This window comes from Chelonia mydas, chromosome 13 (genome assembly GCF_015237465.2).
Source record: "Chelonia mydas isolate rCheMyd1 chromosome 13, rCheMyd1.pri.v2, whole genome shotgun sequence".
NCBI classification, from domain to species: Eukaryota; Metazoa; Chordata; order Testudines; family Cheloniidae; genus Chelonia; species Chelonia mydas.
Window position 1 is genome coordinate 15,163,703 of NC_051253.2, and position 23,323 is coordinate 15,187,025.

At 42.7% G+C, this 23,323-nt stretch overlaps 1 protein-coding gene across 3 annotated transcripts in view; it reads left to right on the top strand.

Annotated features, from left to right (window-relative positions):
- ATP9A (ATPase phospholipid transporting 9A (putative)) overlaps nucleotides 1-23,323 on the top strand; it is a 107,120-nt gene that overhangs the window by 8,735 nt on the left and 75,062 nt on the right. For 2 of the 3 annotated variants that reach the window (XM_037915924.2, XM_043527038.1), the window contains exon 1: nucleotides 10,351-10,526. The exons of the other annotated variant lie outside the window; for it this stretch is intronic. In XM_037915924.2, the coding sequence (XP_037771852.1) occupies nucleotides 10,459-10,526 (68 nt within the window). In that variant the 5' untranslated portion in view covers nucleotides 10,351-10,458. Of the gene's footprint in view, nucleotides 1-10,350; nucleotides 10,527-23,323 lie in introns of those variants that run through there. 3 annotated transcript variants of the gene reach the window in all.

Sequence of the window (23,323 nt, forward strand, 5' to 3'; positions counted from 1 at the left end):
AAGAATGCCAAATGGTCTTTCAATAACAGAGCCTGTGGCAGTGTGAGCTTTATTGTAGTTTCCCTTCGCAAGTGTTGATGGATTTATGAAGGGCTTCATTACATATAGGCTTAAAGGATATCCGCTATCACCCACTTGTCAAAAGAAAAAATAATATCAAAGCCATCCGTCCAGATCAGAGATACAGGTGCTAACAGCACATTATAGTCTGGTAGTGATTAACTTGCCAATTAATTGCAGTAACCTTGTCTGAGTTCAGACATTTAAAAGATAAATTTAAGAGATGAATGCATCATGTGTAGACTTAGGGCACATGTACATTGCTACCATATTGCTAATCATTCCTGCCTTGGCATCACAGATCTCACATTTGCATTTCTGTTGTAAAAATGCTTCCTCCGACCTAGGCATTATGCACGGAGGTAGTGACTGTGTGTGTGCATTAAGCCACTGGGAACAGGCTGCTCTTGCATGTGTTCATTCCGGTACTTGTTCTTTTTTCAGAAGAGTGAATTTAATAGGCTGAGTGTGTTTCAGTATTGCCTGAAGAAACAGGATGAGTCTGCCTTCTCCCTTGTCACTCCCTGAAATGAATCAGTAGCCAGTGGAAGTAATGCAGCACATGAAATGGTCTGCTGCAGAGTTAATGCATGACTGCAACTTTTCAATCCCTTAGCAACCAAATCTCTACTCTCGCAGTTTCAGATGTCTCTACCTTACAAATGATGGAATTGCAAACACAGTCCCGCTGCCATGTGGAAAGTATGATACACGTGGGAGCTAAATTCTCACACACATAAGATGCGCAAAAGCATGCACAAATTGTACACTTAATTTGTGTGTACAGAAGTCAAGTAATAGCATGCACAAATAATCAGAATTACCAATTTCAGTGTGCAGTTATCTGTTTCTCATGTGAAATCATGGTAACTTCATGTGTGTCTTGTCCATGCAGTAGTACATGGATAGAAAAGCAGGGCCATTACCATTATCTCAGTATTTTGAATAGTTTGATTATTAAATTTTGAAAATGACATGCCATATGCACAGAGGCAAACAGAACTAAGCAAACACAGATTAAGTCCAACGTATCCAGTAAGACATTCATATTAACCTTCCCAAATAAAAAAGCCAACATAATATATTAGTATTCAGTATTTCTGTAGAGCCTGAGAAGCAAATAAAAGGCACAGTCCCTGACTATGTCTAGCAAATGCAATCATCAAGTCAAAAACACAGCAGAAATGGCATATAGGAATTTCCATAGTGGATCAGACCCAAGGTTCATATAGTCTAGCATCCTGTCTCTTGCAGTAACCAGTACCAGATGCTTTAGCTTAGATGAAGGTGTAAGAACCCCACAGTAGGCAGTTGTGGGGTAATATGCCCTCCACTTAGGTCTTATAGGAACAGACAATGTTGGATAAAGGGTAGGAAAGTGAGGTAGGAGGAGGGCAGTGGGAAAGGAATGCAGAGAACAATTTTCCCACAGCAAAGAACAGGTCACAGATATTTATTTGCATGTTTTACGTTAGTTACATCTGAACAAGAGTTATGCGCTGCTAAGTTTGACTTTGTATTAAATGGAAACCCTAAAGAACAGTTAATACGCCAAGTGAGCCACCTGCTATTGGAGTAGTAGAAGTGTAGCCACAAAAGCCTGAGGATAATTCAAAGCTAAAATATCACAAACTTTTAAGGTGCAGAACAACATTTATTCAGTGTTGCTGATTCTTGCACTTTAATCATGAGTCTCACAATATTTGGCATTTTTATTAAAGCCTCAGTTCCTAAAGTCAAGAGACTGTTGTGCTTTCACTTATATTTTTTTTAAAGGAAGTTTCTAGTCCTGGGTGGTGGTGGGGAAAAGCTTGAAAATGGGACCCACATGTTTTTTTGGGGGGGGTCCTGGCTCATAATTTTTGAGTGCTTGGGCTTGGTGAAACTGTTTATTATTACAGCATCAGGAATGTGCATGGCACTTTACACATAAGAAGAGCGGGTAAAAAAAAAAAAAAGTGGGGACAATTTCAAAAAATTTCAAAAATTTTTAATGACAAAATTTCAACCATACCCATAAGCTGGTTTTTAAAATAGCACAAATACTTTTACAATAATGTTGACCAGCTCTACAGACAAGGTCTCTGCCACAAGTAACTTTTGGGCCAGATTTTAAAAGGCACCTAAAGGTGCAGATGGGTGACTAGTGGGATTTGCAAAAGCATCTAGGCACCTAACTCCATTTGATTTCAGTGAGAGTCAGGCACTTAAATACCTTTGAGGATCTGGGTCCTAGGCACTTCTGATATCCCACTAGGCACCTATTTGCATCTTTAGGAATAGAAGTCTTTTCAGTGCTTTGGTAGACTTTGAATCAGCTCAAAGAACTCAACTCTGCAAATCTTACTCACTTGAGTAGTCTTAATGTAAGACTACTGTTGGGCTATTTGGGTATATTTCTGCATGAGGGCAGCACAAATGTTGATGTACCTGTGTTGGTTCCAGGATATGAGAGAGACAAGGTGAGTGAGGTAATATCTTAACCTGGTTACCTTTTCCAGACCTGAAGAAGAGCTCTGTGAAGCTTGAAAACTTGTCTCTGCCACCAACAAAAGTTGGTCTAATAAAATATATTACCTCACTCACTTGCCTCTCTCTTTACCACTGTGTCATCTAAACTTTGTTCTGAGCAGGGTCGTAGATTGATGAATTTCCCTAGTATAGAGAAAGGCCCCTATGTTACTAAGGCTTGGGCAGGAATGGCCCTAAATTTGCAGGATATCGCCCTAAATTTGACAAAATACAGAGAGAGGTGCTACGGAAGGGATTGTAACGTAAAAGTGGTATTTCTCACTGTCCTCCACATGTTGTGTAAGAGCGATGTACCACTGGTAATTTTCAGTAACATCAAATGTAATGAGCAGGAGTCAGCGAATGAAAGATCTGAATGAAGACAGAGTAGCTGGCTAATGCAACAGGAATGTCAGGGAGATCCAGGCGTTAGGAGCAGCATGGAAAGAGACATGATGAAAAAGTGGGAGAAGGAAACAAAAAGAGCTGTTGAGTGGAAGGAGGGAAGAAGAAATGAGATCGGTGATGTAGGCAAGAAAAGATGCATACAGAGCAGTAGAGCATCCCTTTAAAATCCCCTTGCTTCTCCATGCCTGCTCCCAGATACCATTGGTAACCGGAGAAATCTAGCCAGCACTGCTGTTGGAGCATCGGTAGTGGAAGAACAGATAAAGAATGTGAAGCCATTTGCTGCAACTCCATCAGTAAAATATCAGAGCGGTGCCTATCTATGTGCCTTTGTTTTGTGGCTCTCAAAAGACTCACAAATGTATTTAGCATATAACAAAACAGAAGCTTCTCTTCGCTGTAATAGAAAAAGGTATTTAAATCACCTGGTTTGGCTTTGTACAGCTGATTGGATAAAAATGTGGGCTTGCCCTTTGACCTTTAAAAAATGCTGTTCTTTAACAAATTCTTCTACACTTTAACAATGAAAAGCACCTTGGTGCTCAATAAATAGCAATAAACTCTTCCTGCAATATAGCTATGATAGTAGGTTGCCAGTTGGATCAGAATTGGTGCTGTCCTAAATCACTCAGGAAAAAAAAAGTAGGAAAAGCTCTGCCAACCTTTAAGTTTAATGGGACACTATTGCATCAACTTAATCAACATTTAGAACAGGGGTTCTCAAACTGGGGGTTGGGACCCCTCAAGGGATCATGAGGTTATTATATGGGGAGTCGCAAGCTGTCAGCCTCCACCCCAAACCCCGCTTTGCCTCCAGCATTTATAATGGTGTTAAATATATTAAAAAGTGTTTTTAATTTATAAGGGGGGGGGGGGGGAATCACACCCAGAGGCTTGCTATGTGAAAGGGGGCACCAGTACAAAAGTTTGAGACTCACTGATTTAGAACAACCTGGGGGGCATAGGTTGGGCCTGAGAGAAGAAAACAAAGGTAATGAATTAAAGCTGTGAACAATAATTAGTCCCTTTCTAATGAGCAGTTATGAGGTAGGAATTGGGTGGCACACAGGTCTTTCCAGGGCTTCCTTGTTTGCCTCAGGCTCTGTGCATGCAAAAACTAAATGTCAGAGAGAGAAGCTAGTGGCATCAGAGAAACCAGAGTGGGTTTTATGGCACTTGATTTAACAGACTGAACTCCTCAGCCCCTAGTCATAGACTTTTTTTATGGGGACTGTCTCATATTCATCCAGAAAATACAGAGGAAATATGCATCATATTTTTTCCCCATCTAAATCAAGGGTTGGTGAACAAGGGGACTGCGTGGCTGCTATTCCCAAGAGAGTGTATGCAATGTCTTTAACAAGGCTAATCCTACCCAAAAAGTGCTTTGCCCATTTGGCTACAGTCCAGCCTAGATCATTTCTGAAGGCTACTGTTTTTTACTGTGATTTTCTCAATACAAAATGAAAAACAGCACAACACAAAATGAGGGTGGGAAATGAAAGTCCACAGGAGTTTGACTCTCAAAGATTGCTTCTTTGTACCGCAAGACACTCTGTTAGTGAATCAGTGGACTGTGGAATAACAAAAAGAACAGGAGAACTTGTGGCACCTTAGAGACTAACAAATTTATTTGAGCATAAGCTTTCGTGGGCTACAGCCCACTTCATCGGATGCGTGCAGTGGAAAATACAGTAGGATGATATATGTGTACACACAGAGAACATGAAAAAATGGGTGTTGCCATACCAATTATAACGAAGTAATCAGTTAAGCTATTATCAGCAGGAGAAAAAAAAACTTTTGTAGTGTAATCAGGATGGCCCATTTCCACAATCAGTGTGGCTGATGTGATTAGGTCCTATGATGGTGTCCCCTGAATATATATGTGGACACAGTTGGCAATGGGCTTTGTTGCAAGGATAGGTTCCTGGGTTAGTGTTTTTGTTGGGTGGTGTGTGGTTGCTCATGAGTATTTGCTTCAGGTTGGGGGAATGTCTGTAAGCAAGGACTGGCTGTCTCTCAAGGTCTGTGAGAGTGCTTCTATTGTTGTTGCTGTATCTCTATTAATGTTCATTGTCACTCGGATGATTATGCAAAGATTCCTGTAACAGCGAAGGGCCAACTTGTGAACCATGCTATGAACCACCTTACTTCTCTGCTAGAATTACCAGCATTGTGTGTCACAGCATGGGGCTGAGTTATTTCTGTGGAAGGGGAATACTCAGGCAGGTGTGAGGAACTGGCACAGACGAGGACATCAGCTGCACTAGGGAAAGGACCAGTGCAACTTATTTCCATCCCGAAGCATGGGGAACTGGGGCCAAATTGTGATGCACAACATAATCTTTTAAAGCTCTTATTTGTGCCAATCAGAGTCAAAGTGAATAACACTTTTGGGGGGGGGATTTATATCAGTTACAAACAGACTTACGTTTTCAGTCTAAGACTACAGTTAGGAGTGGTTTTGTGGCTACTACCAATTACATTACCTCTCAAAGCATTTCTTGGCTATAATATAATACCCTGTTTACGTGCCTTGATTGCTACTCTTATTAAATTATCACTTTGAGAGAATGTTACCAGCCTGTTTCTATCTCACAATAAAACATCCCACTCAATTTATTCCTGCAACTGAAGGAGATGGCATTTTAATACTGAGGAAAAATGTCATAAAAAGATGCTTCCTATATAACCATATGTGACATTTTCTGAGGTGGACTGGTTATGGGGAATTAAGGGAATCCCACTTCAATTGCCCTCTTGAGTGTGAGGATGGGCAATGAGACTCAGCAGTCGTGCTGGAACTCGAGGTGCTGGGGGTGCTACCACACCCCTCCCCCCCCCCAGCTTGAAGTAGTAACCACAAACACCAAATATATGGTTTCCATCATCAGAACCCCCACTATAAAAATTGTTCCAGCACTTAACTTTAAAATCAATGGACTACTCAGGGTGTGTAAAGTTAAACACATGCATAAGTCTCTGTGGGATCAGAGCCTTCGGTTGTAAATTCTTAGGGACAGGAACTGTATCCTGTACAACACAGCACATGCTTACCCTGCTGGCACTAGGGTTTTAAAACATCTGAGCTGAAATGTAGCACCTTTCATCCTAGCATGGGCACACTTGCACTGTTGCTTAACAAATAATAAATAAAATAATGATAAAGTTAATAACTTTCTATCATGCATTTTCCTTGTATCAAACCTGGACAGCTTTCAAGATGAATGAAAGACAGGCAAAGAGAGTAGGTTTTAACTAACTTACAGCTAAAATAGAATACTTTCCACTTTTCAGTATATTAAGAGAACAATGATTTCAAATTTATATTTATGTAAAAATGGATGATATAAAAACCCATTCAGAGAAGTAAGGTTCTTTTAGCAACACTCATTAAAATATATGCTAATCAAGGAGAAACTATGTGATAATATGCACAGTGCTTCTTTCCTAAAACAACTTCCTTATAGGATAAGTTTTCTTAGCAAAAGTTTTGCTGATGGTAGTCTCCACATTTGCCAAAGTCATGTGTAGGGCTCAAGCCAGTATGTGGCCTCTGAGCACACTGATCAGATTGAGTCCCATTCAAAATCCAACCAGGGAGAAGATAGTTAGAGTACTCACCTGGGACATGGGAAACCCAGCTTCAATTCCCCCCTCCCTGCACAAGGGGGAGAAACAACTTGAAGAGAGGTCTCCCATCTCGTAGGTGTACTTTCTAATCATTGAGCAAGGGGACAATCTGATGTGGGGTATCTCTCATTCTCTCCTGATGAAGCTCTTCCACTGTAGATACCTCATGAAAGAATGGGTGGAAAGGGGGGCTGGTCCCACCCATAGGCGCAGACTCCGTGGGTGCTCTGGGGCTGGAGCACGTATGGAAAAAAAATAGTGGGTGCTTAGCACCCACTGGCAGGCCCTGCCAATCAGGTCCTCCCTCCCATCCTCTGCTGATCAGTTGTTCAGTGGCGGGGGGGAAGGGGAGGAGCAGGAAGAGGCAGGGTGCGGCCTTGGGGAAGGGGAGGAGTGGGGGCAGGGGTCAAGCACCCTGGGAAAATCAGAAAGTCTGCGCCTCTGGTCCCACTTCCCAGCTGGGTGCCCTGACCACTGGATTACAGTCATTCCTGCTTACACTCTTTCGCTGGTCCAGTGACTATTTTAGCATTTATCCACAGTGGAGCAGTCAGTGGGCCACATAGAAAGAGCATGAGTAGGAATGACTGTAGTACAGTGGTTAGGGCACCTACCTGGGAGGTGACAGACCTTGGGTCCAGGCCCTGCCCCACCACAGGAAGATTTTCAGGTGGAGAAGGAAGCAAGCCCACATTGAGGCATTCTGTAGTCAGGTATTTATGTCAGAATCTGAGCTTGCTTTCTTTCTTTCGCAGTGTTGTTGTAGCCACGTTGGTCGCAGGATATTACAAAGACAAAGTGTGTGAGATAATATCTTTGATTGGACCAACTTCTGTTGGTGAGAAAGTCAAGCTTTTAGGGAGCGCTTCTTCAAATCTGAAGAAGAGCTCTGTGTAATCTCGAGAGCTTCACGCTCACCAGTAAAAGTTGGTCCAATAAAAGATATCTCACCCACTTTGTCTCTCTCTCTTTTTTTAAGTGAGTTCTAGTTTTCATGGTTGCAAAGGAAAGCTTGAAAACATGAACTGAGTGTAAATGATATAGCAATGTCTGCCTGAGTCGGCAGATAGAATAACACAATAGCTCTGAGAGGGGTGAATTGCCCTATGCATCACTATGGATAAAAGGTGGGGTTTGGTATTGTATTAGCCTAATTATGTGTTAAAATACAGCTCACCCTGTCCACGCTAAGGCTATGTCTACACTGCATTTTCGTTGTTAAAACTTTTGTCATTCAGGGGTGTGGTTTTTTCATATCCTGCAGCAACAAGTTTTAATGACAAAGCACCGGTGTGGACCGCCCCTTGTTCGGGGCAGTTTTATTTTGTCACCGGGAGACCCCTCTCCCGGCGACAAAGAGCGGCTACACGGTGCACCTTACAATGATGCAGCTGCAGCGGCACGGCCACACGATTGTAAGGTGCACAGTGTAGACATAGCCTAAGGCTTTAAAACATCTAACAAAACTCACCCACCCATCATTTAGCCTAATGTGCACAAGCCCTGATGTTTTAGTGCTTAGACTCTACACTCCAGCAGCTCTGCCAGCACCACCCCAGCAGGGGATGCTGGCTATAGTCAGAAGAGAAGAGCTTAGACTACCCAAGCAGATGCATCCTGGGTGCTGGTATCTGGTCATCCCTGACTGCTCCAGGAAAGAGAGGATGCTCTCCTGCCATTCTTAGTGGGGGACAAGGGAACAGCCACCCATCTGCTGATCCTGCATCTCCTGAGGAGAGGGGGCACTCTTTACTGACACTCCAAGTGGAGGACCTCATGGTAGCCTTGTATCATGGTGTGGATTGCTTCCGCCTCCCCACATTGCGTTAGTTAGCCAGGCAAGACAAGTGCTAGTCCTTCCCTCAGCATCTCCTCCTGCACCCCTGATCTCCACCCTCATCCCCACCTGAAACCCTTGGTTCCTGGCAGCCTCCCAACCACTAGCAACATGTCTGCTCCCCCTTAAGTCCCCGTGTCAAACTCCAGTCCTCTTTTCCCCCACCAGTGTCTTCCCAGTGACGGATCCAGTGCTTGGGGTGTTGCCAGGAGCAGGCAGAAAGTTACAGCAGCTGGGGGAGAGGGAGAACTATGAAGAACTATGAAGAAGCTCAAGGGTGATCAGAAGGCAGTGGGAGGAAGTACTTAACACACCGACTGTGAGAGTTGTAGGGACAGAAAAGGGAGCTGGGGTGTAGTAGGGGGAACAGTGGGTCTGAAACTTGTTGTTTGAGGAGGAGGAGGAGGCAGCTGTGTTGTGGGATGGGATGCCTGGAGAGGCTGTAGGGGCACAGAGCATGGGAATGTAAAGCGGATAGCGCAGGGGTTCTCAAACTGGGGATCGGGACCTCTCAGGGGGTCATGAGGTTATTACGTGACCCGTCGCAAGCTGTCAACCTCCACCCCAAACTCCGCTTTGCCTCCAGCATTTATAATGGTCTTAACTATATAAAAAAGTGGTTTTAATTTATAAGGGGGGGGTCGCACTCAGAGGCTTGCTATGTGAAAGGGGTCACCAGTACAAAAGTTTGAGAACCACTGGGATAGTGTTTAGTCCAGCTGGTTTGAGTAGCCATAGGAGGGAACTGTACTGACCTAAATTGGTGATGGTGGTGGTGGGGTTGTAAGGACAGTGTCAGGGATCAGTGCCCAGGGGCCGGAGTGCAGGAAGTCAGTGAGGTAAAGGGGACCAGTACCTGCCGGGGTGGGTGTTGGGTAGTAGTTGGGAGGGTATCTGAGAGAGGGAACCGTGACAAGTAGATAGGATGAAGGGGTGCAGTGGGAGGGGGTTCAGTACCCAGTGCCTGGGGCATGAAAGTGCAGGGGGGGAGGTATAGGGCTTGAGGGCAGTTTCCCAGAGGGGTTGTGGGCAGGTGCAGTGGGAAGGGATGCAGTGACCAGAGGTGTATGGGCAGGTGCAGCACATGGAATGCAGTGTCCAGTGGATGTGGTTTAGGAGTTCAGTGAGCTGTAGATGGGGTGTGGGGGTGCACTGTCGAGCAGGTGTGGTTTAGGGGTGCAGTGTCGAGCAGATGGGGTTTTTGGGTGCAGTGGACGGTAGATGGGTTGGAGGTATAGTGTTGAGCAGGTGGGGTTTAGAGGTGCAGTGGCCAGTGGGTGTGGTTTAGGGGTGCAGTGGCCAGTAGATGGGGTGTGATGTGCAGTGTCGGGCGGTTGGGGTTTAGAGGTGCAGTGACCAGTAGATGGGGTGTGGGGGTGCAGCGTCAAGCATGTGGGGTTTAGAAGTGCAGTGTCCAGTAGGTGAGGGTTGGGGTGCAGTGTCGGGCGAGTGGGTTTTAGGGGTGCAGTGTTCAGTAGATGGTGTGTGGGGTGCAGTGTCCAGTGGGTGAAGATAGGGGTTAGGGGTGGGGTGTAGGGGTGCACTGCCAGTAGATAGGATGTGAGGTGTAGTGTCCAGTGGGTGAGGATGGGGGTTAGGGGTGCAGTGTCAGGCGGGTGGGTTTTAGGGGTGTAGTGACCAGTAGATGGGGTGTGGGGTGCAGTGTCCCTCGGTGAGGATGTGGGTTGGGGTGCAGTGTCCAGCGGGTAGGGTCTAGGGGTGCAGTGACCCGTGGGTGAGGAGGGGGCTGGGGTGGGGTATACGGGTGCAGTGCCAGTAGCTCAGCTGGAGGAGGTGCAGAAGGGGTGCAGCGCCCGGCGGAGGGGCCTGAGCCCGGCCGGTGCGAGTGGCAGGCGGCGAGTGGGCACGTTACCTGCGTGCTGGAAGCCCGGCCTAGCCCAGCCCCCCTCCCCGGCGCTGTCAGACCGCGGAGAGGCCGGGCCGAGGCGCTGCTGGGAAGCCGATCCCACTCCGCTCCTCCCCGGCTGCGCCCAGCCGCCGCGGCCATGACCGATAACATCCCCCTGCAGCCCGTCAGGCAGAAGAAGCGGATGGACAGCAAGCACCGGAGCGGGTGAGCGCGGGGCCCGCAGCGGGCGCTCCCCTCGGGTCCCGCGGCTGCCGCCGCTCCCCAAACCCCGGCTTCGCTTTTTCCGATGTCCGGCTGGCTGGGCTGCTGCCCCGCGGCTGCAGGGGGCTGCGCCCCTCTAGGGCCCTGCCCGGTAGCTGGGGGCTGATGTGTCCGGCTGGGCTTCGGCTGGTGCTGGGCAGCCAGCCCCGCCCTGGAACCGGCTCCCCGGTCCGCTCTCGGGGGAAGGAAGGGAGCGAGCGAGCGATGGGTGGGGATTGCCCCCCTCCTCCTCCCCCCTCTCCCTGGGCTGGGGAGAGGCGTCCCGCCAGCGGCGTCCCGGCAGCGCCGGGGACCCCGGCTCTCTCGCCATGTGGCTGGCTGGGGCGCAGGGGGCCCGGCTCGCCTTTGTTTGTTCCAGCAGGGCCCGGCCCCCGGGCGGGAGCCGCGCAACCCGCCCAGGAAAGGACACAGCGGGCTCTGGCATTAGGGGGTCCGCTCTCCTTTGGGAAGGGGAGGTTGGACTGGGAAAAGCTCCCTTCTTTTGGGAGGGGGCCTAGGAGGGTCGCTGGCCTTGCAGGCCCCCCCCCCCGGGGGAGGCTGAGAGCTGGTGTTGGAAGGTGGCATTACTAGGGGACCGATCTAGGTCTCCTCTCCGCCCGGGGCTGCCTGGCCAAGGTCCTGCAGGGCGGCGGCCGCAGCGGCGTTCCGGCAGGAGCTGACAGGTTGTTCCTGACGCCATTGTCTGTGGCACACCCAGCGCCGCGGTCCCAGCCCAGCAAACTGCAAGAAAAGGGCAGGATCCTGCCATGGCAACCTGGTTACGCTAAAATGATAGGCCCTGCTCCCTTGTGCAGGCGGAGAGCCCCTTCCCTGCCGTCTCGCCCTGTGACTGCAGGACCTGTGCATCTCAGGCTGGGTGAAATGAAACAACAGAGCCCTCTTGGAGGCTCGTATATTGCCAAGCTTGAGGAATGAGCCTCAGATGAAGTCACTTGGCACTCCATTTATTACTGCTGTTATGAAGAGATCACACCCAGTTTTTCTTCCTTGCACAAATGTAAACAAAGAAATAGCCTGACAGCTTTAAGCCGTAGTGATCAGGAACAAACTGGCAGTGGCCAGATTTTCAGACGTATTGACTTTCTCAATGGGAGCTCAGCTCCTCTGAAAATCAGCCCATATGCTTCAGTGGCACTCAGGCACCGTGGTGATTGGGATGGCTATGAAACCCTTGGCTGGATGGCTTGTTAGTAGATTATCTTGGGGGAGGGGGGGGATGTGTATGGCAAGCCATTTGAATACAGATTTTCATTTAATGTATTTATCATTTAACATCTGATCAGGATCATTGTGTTGCTTAGCTCAGCATAGGCAGAATGCAGGTTGTTGCTTCACTGAGTGGGTTTTATTAATGACAATACACTTGTTTTCAGGAACAGAAATATATTTATAACTTTATAACAAAGGGTTCTAGCTACTCACAGATTTTACCATTTTAATTATATTGGTACAGCTAAAGCAGTGCAACCCCTGATGATGTATTGATTTTATTGATATAAAGGTGGTTTATTCCTGTGTAGCTATTCCCATGCAGGTAAGGGAATAAGCTGTACCAGTGTTTTATACCAGTGTAACTGTGCCCACACTAGGGGTAGTACTGGTATAACTATTTCAGTTAAAAAAAAAAATCACAACCCTAACTGACAACATTATACCAGTACAAAATGTGTGTATAGATTTGGAATCCAAACTTGCTGACTGGAAAGTAATGTTGTATTATGGTGACAAATTGTGATCCAATGACAAATTAATCTTTTTTTGTTTTAAATATCGTATACAGTTGTAGCAAATACACCAAAATCTCAGAAGAAATAATGATTGTGTTGGAACAAATAAGGAAGAGTACATATCAATTACCATTTTGTTACATTTTTTGGTTAATAATTGTGATTTGGATTCTTTTTAACTGAGGTTGTTGAGCAACCTACAATGTTCTGTTGATGGATAAGGTTTCTGTCATGTAGCTGACAGTATGTTGATTTAATAATGTGAAGTTGGCCTGGACACTGAGGACTAAACTGTGGAACATGTGTGCTATATAGCAGTCATGGTAGTAATCTGTTAACAACAGTTCCTGGTTGGCCACTGCTTAAAGTTCAGTTATGAGATAAAGGATCAGCTATACGAGGGGCTTAGGGTATTCCTCAATGCTCCTTAGTTGATTTGCTTTCTTAGAGGTCTCCACAATCTCCATAGGTCTCTCTTGGGCATTCTGTTGTGGTGTGCCTTGTTAGCAGACGCTGACAGCAATTACCCTGATGTAACCTAAGCACTAGCCCTATGTCACTGGCTAGGGAGCTCTAACTTGGAGGCAGTATTTCCTGTGCTAGCAAGAACTGTTGACAGCTTGCTCTTATGATGCTGCATTGATTGTAGTGGTTTGAGATTCTGTGACTTTTTTGTTTTTCTTTATACAAGTCCTGATCTCTCTCTTTTTTTTAAAGACAGGCACACTCCAGAAAAGTGACCTATTTACAATGATTTTCAGAGTCTTGTCTTTTGTCAAACAGCCTCTGACATAAGTTAGTTTATTTGATCAATATATCGGGTGCATTGGCAAAGTATCTAAGCAAAGCAAAGAGGCTCCCTTTCCCCCCAGATATTATAAGTCTTAAGAGAGAGCAACCAGCCAGACAGTATAAGTCCTTGCTCTGTCATCCATCTCAAGCCCCCTGGCACAGAATGATCCATTTCCAACTAATTAGAGAGGAACAGGGAGAAAATGGTAGCAGATGCAGAATGGGGTCCTGGCCCATGACTGGGTGTTCTATGTAGTACTGCAATGCAAATAATAATAATATAAACCCCCAAAAAAGTGATATCCAGGCTAACTCCTGGAAGACCCTACCTTATAATATGGTTTTGATTGCTGCTTGGATTGTAAGAGACTCTTTGTGGCGTTCATTATATGTGTGTACAGTGCCTAGCCCAATGAGGTCCACATCTCTGATTGGAGTCTCTATGTGCTACTGTAATATATATAAATTAATAATAATTGACCAGTGATCCCTTCTGACCTTAAAGTCTCTGACCCTAACTTAACAGTAGACCTCTCAAACTGAATGTAACTGCTGGGAAGGCACATAAGGCAAGAGGAGATTGTTCGTATACTCAGAGACCTAAATGAATGACTTCATATACTAATACAAAGAGCTAGAACTGTTTGAAATACTTGCAGCCAGTGTAGGCCATGGAGGGCAAGTCCACATTACTGATCTTCCTCCTCCTAACAAGGCAGCAGCCATGTTTCAGCTTCCAGATGCATTTCAAGAGAAACACAGTGAGGAGCTCATTACAGTACCATTACTGAGATGTGACAAAGGAAAGGTTGGCTGTGGACCATGTCAAGGAGAAACAGGTGTTTTAATAAGTTGGTGATGGCAGTAGCCATTCTTGGCCATAGCCACAACATTGACCCCCTCCCTCCGCTCCGCCCAGTGTGCAGTCAAGGGTGACTTCTGAATTCTGCAGCTGTATTGCTTGAGTAATGGACACGTTTTTCACAATTTTCTTGTCACCTTGGTCTGGTCTTGACTGAGTTATATAGTTATCTCACCCAAATAAAAATGCCAATTTAGCCATGACGTGCTGATAACCACTCTCTGGAGTCTATAATGTCAGTTCAAAAAGAGACATGGTGTTGAGTAATGTCAAAATGCTGATGATAGTGTCACAGCCCGTACCTCTGTAGGGGCTTCTGGGGGTTATGTATCCTGAGACAAAAGGCTGTGGCTTGCTTTCTTGCTATGGACAGTACCCAAATGTACCAAGCATATCAAAGAACATATGCAAAGACTTGATCTCTATCCTGAGCACCTTCTAATCTAAGGACCCGTTCCTACTATGTAGATCATGCAGGAAGACTGCTGTGCCTATGTAGAGACTATGTAAGGCAGGCACTGTTTTTTTGTTCTGCATTTGTACAGCACCTAGCACAGTGGGATCCATGACTCTGGCTCCTAGGCGGTGTGGTAATGCAAGTAATAAATAATAGTAAATGTGATGCAACAAGTGAGGAAAACCAAAGAATAATTGGAAATGGGATGAAGAAGGACAAGGATTCCATTAATAGGTCACATGGTTACTCTGTTATGGTATTGAGCTACATCTTAATGGTTCCATTAAAATGGTAAATTAGCTCACTTGTAATCAACGGGGAGAGATTGTAGTGAATAGATGAATAAATGATTTTTGGCCCCCATCCTGCCTCTGACTGTGTGGGTAAACCTCTGCATCTGTGTAGAGCTGCATTGATTTCAAAGAGGCTACAGACAAGAACAGTGTTTCTCTCATGCAAAGTCAAGTGCAGTATTGGGGCCTTTATTTATTAAGTGCGCACTTGGCCCTGCTGCACGGCCACTTACAATGCTAAAACATCCTAAATAATATAGATCAGTTTAAAAAGTCAAGAGAATATAATGGCAAAGTGGTGGTATCCTCTGAAAAGTGCTCCCCAAAATGTTTCCATGGGTATTCCTTAATGACCTCTGTATAAAATTTAATCAGTTGACAATGGATTTTTTTTTATGGCTATTACTGCAAATTTAGCCTGATATCTGCAAATCAAGATGTTGTCTTTCTGCCTCTTGCCTCATCACCAGTAATAAAGATTTGGTAAGAAGAATTTAGGCCCCTGACAGACCCTCCCAAGCACAGAGGCCCACTTGTGTGGACCCTCTCTTACTTCACCGGTGCTTTGTGCAGGCATAAGGGTCTGAACTGCATATTTCTAACTGCAGGATCCGAACCATAGATTACAGTTCTGCTGATTATGCATGTGGCAGAGTAGAACCCAGCTCACTGTTCTATAGCTGTACTGACTCTGCGATCCTAAAAAACACTTAGTCCAGGGTCCAGTTCTGCTATTGGGTATGAATGAATGGATGCCTGTACTGACCGACCCTATCTGAAACTGGATCCACATGGATCCTTTTGCAGGATAAAAGGGCCTCAGTCAACAAAGGCAGCAGATACAACTGAAAGTTGCAAATGATATAAACACGTTGAATGAGATTTTTACATAATTTTTCTGACCCTTTGAAATCATAACTGTTGTGATAGAGTATGGATTGTTGTAGAAACCTATAACTTGGGTTAATGCTGTTAGTAATTTTTTGACCCAAACAGTAAGTGTTTGATCTGAATATAGAACAACTTGTTTTCATACTCTATGAACGTTTTCATTTGAATGTTTTTGTACCTTATTTAAAAAGGAAGTAATTAAAAAATTCAGTAAAAAATTTATTTTAGAGTAATGTGCTTTAGCTAAACAACTATATACATCAGTGACTGCTACTATGATACTGCAGGTGTTTATCAATATTAGTAGAATAGAGTATAAAATAGAAAATATAATATAATTTAAATAACATTAGTAGCTAATGGCAATATTTTTAGTTCCATCTGAAAAAAAGTGGAAATATCTTGAGTGTTTCTAACTTTAGCAGTTGATGATTCATTTTATGTAGAAAGACTTTTAAATTTTGTTTGATTTTGTTACTCTTATGTAGAATAATACTTTAGATTATTGAGCTTTGAAATGTGTTAACTAATCCTAACTACATCTCCACGTGATAGGGGTAGTGTAATAGGTTGGTACCCATTCAAAAAGTTTTAAAAAAAGCAATTTGAATGTATTAATGATTTCATAGGAATAGTAAAATATTTTCCAACATCCTCGTCCACAATTGCCACCCCCCGCCTCCCCCCGGGAAAACAACAACAACAAAAAAACCATCTAAAGCAAACAAAAATCTGCCCCAAGGGAAAAAAAATCTATTGGTTTTCCAGGTAAACTTGCATCTCCCTCCTACACAATCCATTTCTTAAAGCTTTATTTTTCTAACACAAATCCTGTTTTAAAAAAAAAAAGAACATGCATTGGTTGATTAATCAAGCTATTTGAGGTTTGGCATTTAGGGTCTGTGTACAGTTCTTTAAGGAAAACAAGTGACTTATGCTGGAAAAGGTTGAAAACCCCACCTTTAAGGGATGACTTATTGATTGACTTCTCAATAACCTGCAAGGAAAAGTCAAGAGCAAACTTTCAATAATATGACAGATTGTTCCTGGTTCCAATTGATCAGCATTATCAAATGCATTTTTGAGAGGTTAAGATAATTCAGTTTCCAAAGGGGAAGAAAGAAAACACTAAAGAGGCGTCGTGAAGTTTTTCTATGTTGATCTACTCGCTAACAATCTTTCCACACCTTCTTTCACTTAAGCAGTTATCCTGTGATTTGTCTGAGTTTTATTGTTAACTCTTGAATACGCAGTCCTAGCCTTGATCTGCTAAAACACCAACTGCTGTTACAACAATTCATTAATAATTATTGTGTATAGTGAAAGACTAGCCCGTGTATGTGAGTGCAGGATGTTAAAGCAGAAATAATGAGTTTTAGAATTCTAAATCTTCAGAGAACAAAATATAAGATTTCAATGAGGATTTTAAAGAATGTTAAATGTAGTTGAGTATCTTCCTAAGAAGTTAAATATTTGCTTCAAGGAATGGGCATGCAAGTCTACACCACAGAAATATCTGCTTTCCTGCTGAAAGTTCCATTACAAATTTATCAAATGGGTAGACATACTGCACCTGCATAAGTGATGTGTGGAGATGAACTGTTGCCATTCAGCATTCCTGGATATGTTTAGTTTGGTTTGTAGGTTTCTGCTCTCTACCCAGTCAACAATATTGTCCAGATTGCTTTGCTGTTTTGTGGGACAACAGGAAAAAACAAGGTCAGGGAAGTGAATAGGTGTTAAATTCCAGCTGTGGTGGTTTGACTATAAGCTTTCATAACAAAAAGCTCTTTAGGGATCTTCTCGAACATACAAGTGATAAAGGTCAAAGTTTGTATTCCTGGCATCGTTAGCTATATTTTTAAACCTATCTGTGGAAATACACTGGCACATGCTTTCTTTGTTTAGTTTTACATTTTCTGGAGAAGGTTGGATGTAATGTGATTCTGAAACTTGCTGACTGACTTTTCCGGTTAGTCCATTAAACCATCAACTGCAACCCGTGGTTTGTATTATTGCCGACTGCAGTAACACGTCTGTTTTTTGGGGTTTTTTTACTGCAGTCTTTAAATTGGATAAAAAGTCTGTGTTACAGAACTGCATAGGTCAAGTTCTGCCTTTTTTATTATAAGGTTCTGTAGATAGTATGAAAGTACAAACAGCGTATATAAATAGATATCCAGGACTATGTGTGATCACTTAAAAATGCCTTCAAATAGAAGAGAAAACATAATAGGGGAATCTCTTGTAAATTCCCTGCACATGTGTTGGAAATCAAATGTGTTGTAAGTAGCGATAATTCTTCTTTACTTGGACAATATTATATGTATCACTTTCAGAACCCAGATAGGCAGGAAGTCTTTTTTCTAGAGTTTAAGTACATGTTGAACTTTCTTTCCCCCGTATCTAACGAAGTTGTGAAATCTTTGGTTGGCTAGGAGTTGCAGAAATTGGAAATGAATTATTAAAAGTTAACACAATTAACTGTTATTCAGTACTTGTTTTTGTAGTGAAGTACTGTTCCAATAGCAACATTCCTGTTTGTAGTGGGGATATTATGTGAGATGATAGCCTTGTTTACAAAATGTGCTCTCACTTTCACTTTAGCACCTAGAGTTAAATCATGGTCCATTACTCCTCTTTTTCCTTTGGTAGGGTCTACTTCTTAAGTTTAGTCTGACCCTGATCCAGCAAAGCACTCAAGCCTGTGCTTAACTTTAAGCACTTGAGTTTCCCTATTGAAATATATGAGACAATTCACATGCTTAAATGATTTGCTGGACAGGATCTTGAGCTTTAACTATGGTCAAATTTGCCTTGTTAGTAAAATCATGTTAGGTGTTATATATACTCAGTGATTTATAAGTTCATAGTAATTTAAAGAAACTAAGTGCTGTTTAAAATGTGTATATTTATCCCAACACAGAGCACTCCCTTTTATAAGAACATTCAAGCCACTGTTTTATGTTAGAATCATTCATGTTATTTTCTGTTGCATTTCTGAAGAAACATATCAGTGAGCTGTTTATACTCTTTAAAGTTTTAGAAGTTAGTTTTGGATAATTTAAAATAATCTTTGGAACATATTGGTGAATTATAATAACCCAAGAACATATTAGAAGTTCTTTGTTAAAATATTTGGTCCCCCTTTTCGCCCTATCTCCTCATGTAACTATAAAGATATGTAGCTCTTTATTTCTCTCAGTAAAATCCCTAAAAGAGGCTCAACCTAAAAGATAAGCAAAAGTAACTTTGGTTTCAAGTATGTGATTAGCAGGAGTCTGTCTGGAATTGTGAAGCAGGTTGTGGAGATAAACTGAGCACTGTAAATGCATGTTCCTTTTGGTAAAGCCTCTGTTTTAGAACTTCACACTGAAGGTCATTCTAAATACAGCAGTTAACATGAGTAAATCTGGCTAACTTTGTGTCGCTTTCCTCTCTCATTGAGATTTGAGAAAACAATCCTCCCATTCCTAAAAATGAACAAATATATTTCCCTTTTGACACCCCTCTGAGCACCAACATTTTCATTAATTTATTTCTTAAATAGCACTAGTATAGTTTAAAGGAAAATCATTGACTTAAATCACAGCTCTATCTGAATTTTTTTCCCCTAAGTCTACAAGCAACACCTTTAATAGACGTGATTAAATACTTATGATTAGAATTAGATTTAAAAAAACATATTTTTAAAGTTTAATTTGTAAACTTGACTACACTGTTTGTGAGGTCAATTTAATTGTTTTGCCTTGTATAAGTCAATTTCCCATAGTTTTTTCTGTGTCTGTCTTCCATTCCTCCTTTTTCTCTCCTCACTGACTGAAAGATGGGGTAATCTTTTAAAAAAACAGGAAAGTGTGATTGTAAAACTGCAAAAATTGGCGGGGAGATTCAGATGCAAGAGTGGTACCAGAAACTACTTTTAACTCTCTTTTGAAATTGGATAGATTTTGAATTATTATGAATCACGTTTATTATGGTAGTACCTAAAGACCAGTCAGAAATGTGCTAGGTATTGTACAAACACAGAGTAACACACAGTGTCATTTTCTAAAAGTAATCAAATGTAAATAACCTGGGTGAAAGCGCACATTAAAAATCAGAAACTGTCATTATAGATACTTGAAGGGTAAAAGATGTTCTAGATTATTTTACTCCAATAAGTTGAGATATCTGTTCATTGCTTCAATCACTCAAGTTACCAACATTGAAAGCTGTATTTATTTCTATTAAATTTTCCAGAATTCTCATACATTTTCCTCTAGCAAATGAACAAATAGTTTGTGGGTGAGCAGTAGATGCTAACTGGTGAGGCTGTGATAAAGCTGACCTGTATATTGTTATAGACCGAAAAAGGTGATGAACCCATAATTTAGACACAGTGTGTTTTTACAGAAACATGACAAAGCTGTAGGGAACCAGTGCTGGGATCCAGTGTTTTAGCTGATGGCATTTCACCCTTCTTCTCGACCAAAACTACTATTCTGTAATCATAACTGCCTGTAATTCTGTCGAGAGAAGCCATAGGTCTTTCACCTTTAGGAGCAGTAGTAGTGTACTCTGCAGTACTGTGTAATATGGGACAAGATTTTTATTTGATTCCACGCTTTCTGTGAGGAAGGTTTTTGCGAAACTTAATAGTTATAGTGATCACTTTTTATTATAATTTTTTCTTTTGAGATTATAAGCTCTTTGGGGGTAGGGACTGTAACTTACTGTATGTTTGTACAGGACCTAGCACAATGGGGCTCTGATCTAATTGATGCCCTTAGGCTATACCACAACACACACACATCATCTTTCTGATAAGTTTCAGAGAAGCAGCCGTGTTAGGCTGTATTCGCAAAAAGAAAAGGAGTACTTGTGGCATCTTAGAGACTAACAATTTTATTTGAGCATAAGCTTTAGTGAGCTACAGCTCACTTCATCGGATGATGTTTCACTTACTGCTTCTTAGTGAAATGTAATCACATCAAAAATAGTGATCTGATTATGTGGGAAATCATTTTGCACTGGTCTAAAAAGAGTGAGAAAATGCCTCTTATAAAAGTTTAATCCAGTTAGATGTCCATGAAATACTTTGAGTTAGACTACCTTTTCCGTGCTAGCTTCTGTAAACCAATTGGATTTTCAAGCTTTTTGGATTCTGAAGGAGTTTTCTTAGCAGATAAGATTTTTTTTTTCCCTGTGTTTATTTGCAGATGGGGGTGGAATGCATGAAAGCTGATACTTTTGTATAAAACCACCTTTGTAGCAGTGAATGGTGTGCTTTATTCATCATGCTGTTTCCTGTTCTGCAATACGTATATAGAGAGTTTACCTGCGGAAAGCATTGAATACTTCCTTAAATGGAAATTTACTTGCTTTATTTCTGATCAGTTAGATACACAGTTACCCAAATTGTTTGAGCAGATGACTGTTATAATTTAAGGCAGACATCTTGACATTGTTATCTAATGTAGTGAGTCAGATATGCATTTCTATCTGATCTCCAAGGCATTCTGTTGTAAGCTTGCCTGTGATACTGGGCTGTATTTCAAATGCCAGTGAAATCTAATACAAATCCTTTTGCTATAAAAAGGGGGGAAAACATTAGCTTTTATTTCAAGCAGTGACAGGAGGAAACTTGAAGGAAAAACAATCTTTGCTGACCTGGAAGGCTACAGCATTGCCATTTTGAAAAAGAGAGAGACTGTTCCCGAGTGTGTCCTTTTGTAAGGACAAAGGAGAGTGGGAAATTTCTGTATCTTCTAGCAGATACAGAAATACACATGTGAGGAGCGATTTAAAAAGACTGGGACTGTTCAGTTTAGAAAAGAGATGACTAAGGTGGGTATAAGAAGTCTGTAAAATCGTGAGTGGTGTGGTGAAGGTGAATAAGGAAGTGTTGTTTACCCCTTCACATAACATATGAACCAGGGATCACCCAATGAAATGAATAGGCAGCAGCTTTAAAACAAACATAAGGAAGTATTTCTTCACACAGCGCACAGTCAACCTGTGGAATTCATTGCTGTGGGATGTCATGAAGGCCAAAAGTATAACTGGGCCTCAAAAAAGAATTAGATAAGTTCACAGTGGATAGGTCCTTCAATGACTATTAGCCAAGATGGTCAGAGACACAACCCCATGCTTTGGGTGTCCCTAAACTTCCAACTGCCAGAAGCTGGGACTGAATGACGGTGGATGGACCACTCAATAATTGCCCTCTTTTGTTAATTCCCTCTGAAGCATCTGGTGCTGGCCGCTGTTAAAAGACAGGATACTGGGCTAGATGGACCATTGGTCTGACGCAGTAAGGCCGTTCTTATATTCATCTGTTTGTTCTCCTATTCCTCCATTTCTCCTGGGTATTAGGGGCCTTTGTATTTCTTTCTGATCCATTTGGGACCAGTTTTTTTGCTAGCTGTTATAACTGGGATCAAAGCAGTATAATGCACGTCAAGTTGTGTCAAAAGAAGTGCCAAATGGTTGTAACTGACTTGTGGATAATAAAAAGAGGATTGCTGTATTGCATTGGATGTTTTAATGACACTGCTGATCCAAACAGAGCTGGCCTTGGGATAGGGTGCAGCCTGCCTTGGACTGATGGGACATGCAATGGATCATTCCGATTATAGGTTTGAAAAGATGTAATAATTATTTGCTGGGGAGGAGATTGGGAGACCACATTCTTCAGGATGAGTATGGAATTCCAAATCACTACCAAATCAGCAGGAGAGTGACAGAATTGTACTGTGTTCGTTATGGAGCTGGAGACCGAGGGAACCGTACAAGTTTAAAGCTTAGTCAGGAACCATATGCAAAAGGTGCATAGATTTAATTGAGCATAAACACTGCAGGCTCGGGTGTTTAAGCCATTGCTTTTTCTTAGCAGAATGTGGGTAACCCTCCCATTACGGATGGGATTCACGTTAGTAATTCAGCAAATATGTGTCCTAAGGTGTAGCAATAGAAAGAAAGATTGGTGCATGCTGCTCAGTGATGTCACAACTATTGATTGTGACACAGTGACAAAGTACAAACTGATATTGTTCACATTCTTTGGGAGTGAAGTGGAGTTTCATACGAATGTGGATTTCAACTGCCTGAAACCATTTTCGGGCAATAGATAGTGAAATTTGTTTTCTGAAATTACAGCTGCGATAGCAGACATTGACCTGTGCTGCCTGCCCTGTGCTGTACAGGAGCTTTTTGTGAGGATTGTAAACAGGACAGAGAGGCCGAATTCCACCCCATGTGTAAACTGTAGGGTGTGGCAGCTACCAGTGCTTCCGAATAACATGCCCAGTCTACAAATAGCCATGAAAGAGGGAGGTCCTGAGCAGTTTCAGCTGTCCACGTGGAAGAAAACTCACTCAATACTGCCCACTCTAAAGATTTAAAAATCATGTCAGGCTCCCAAAATCATGAGTGCCTTAAAATCATGAGGGTTTTAGAAGGAATGATTTGGGGGTTATTTTTATTTGCCTTCAGGTTTCTGAGTTTTCAGGGAACACTCAGGTCACATTTGCTGTCTTTAGTCTGCCACAAGCAGGGCTGAAAAAAAAAGAAAGACGAGATCCTCATGTAATCTGACCTCTTGAGAATCTTGTGGTTTAAGAAAAACATCAAATATCAGGAGAATTGGTGACATTGATTACTGTCAAAAGCCATGAATATAGATTTCTGGGAGTTGATGTCCTAACATACGTTGGAGGAAATTTAACTTGTATATC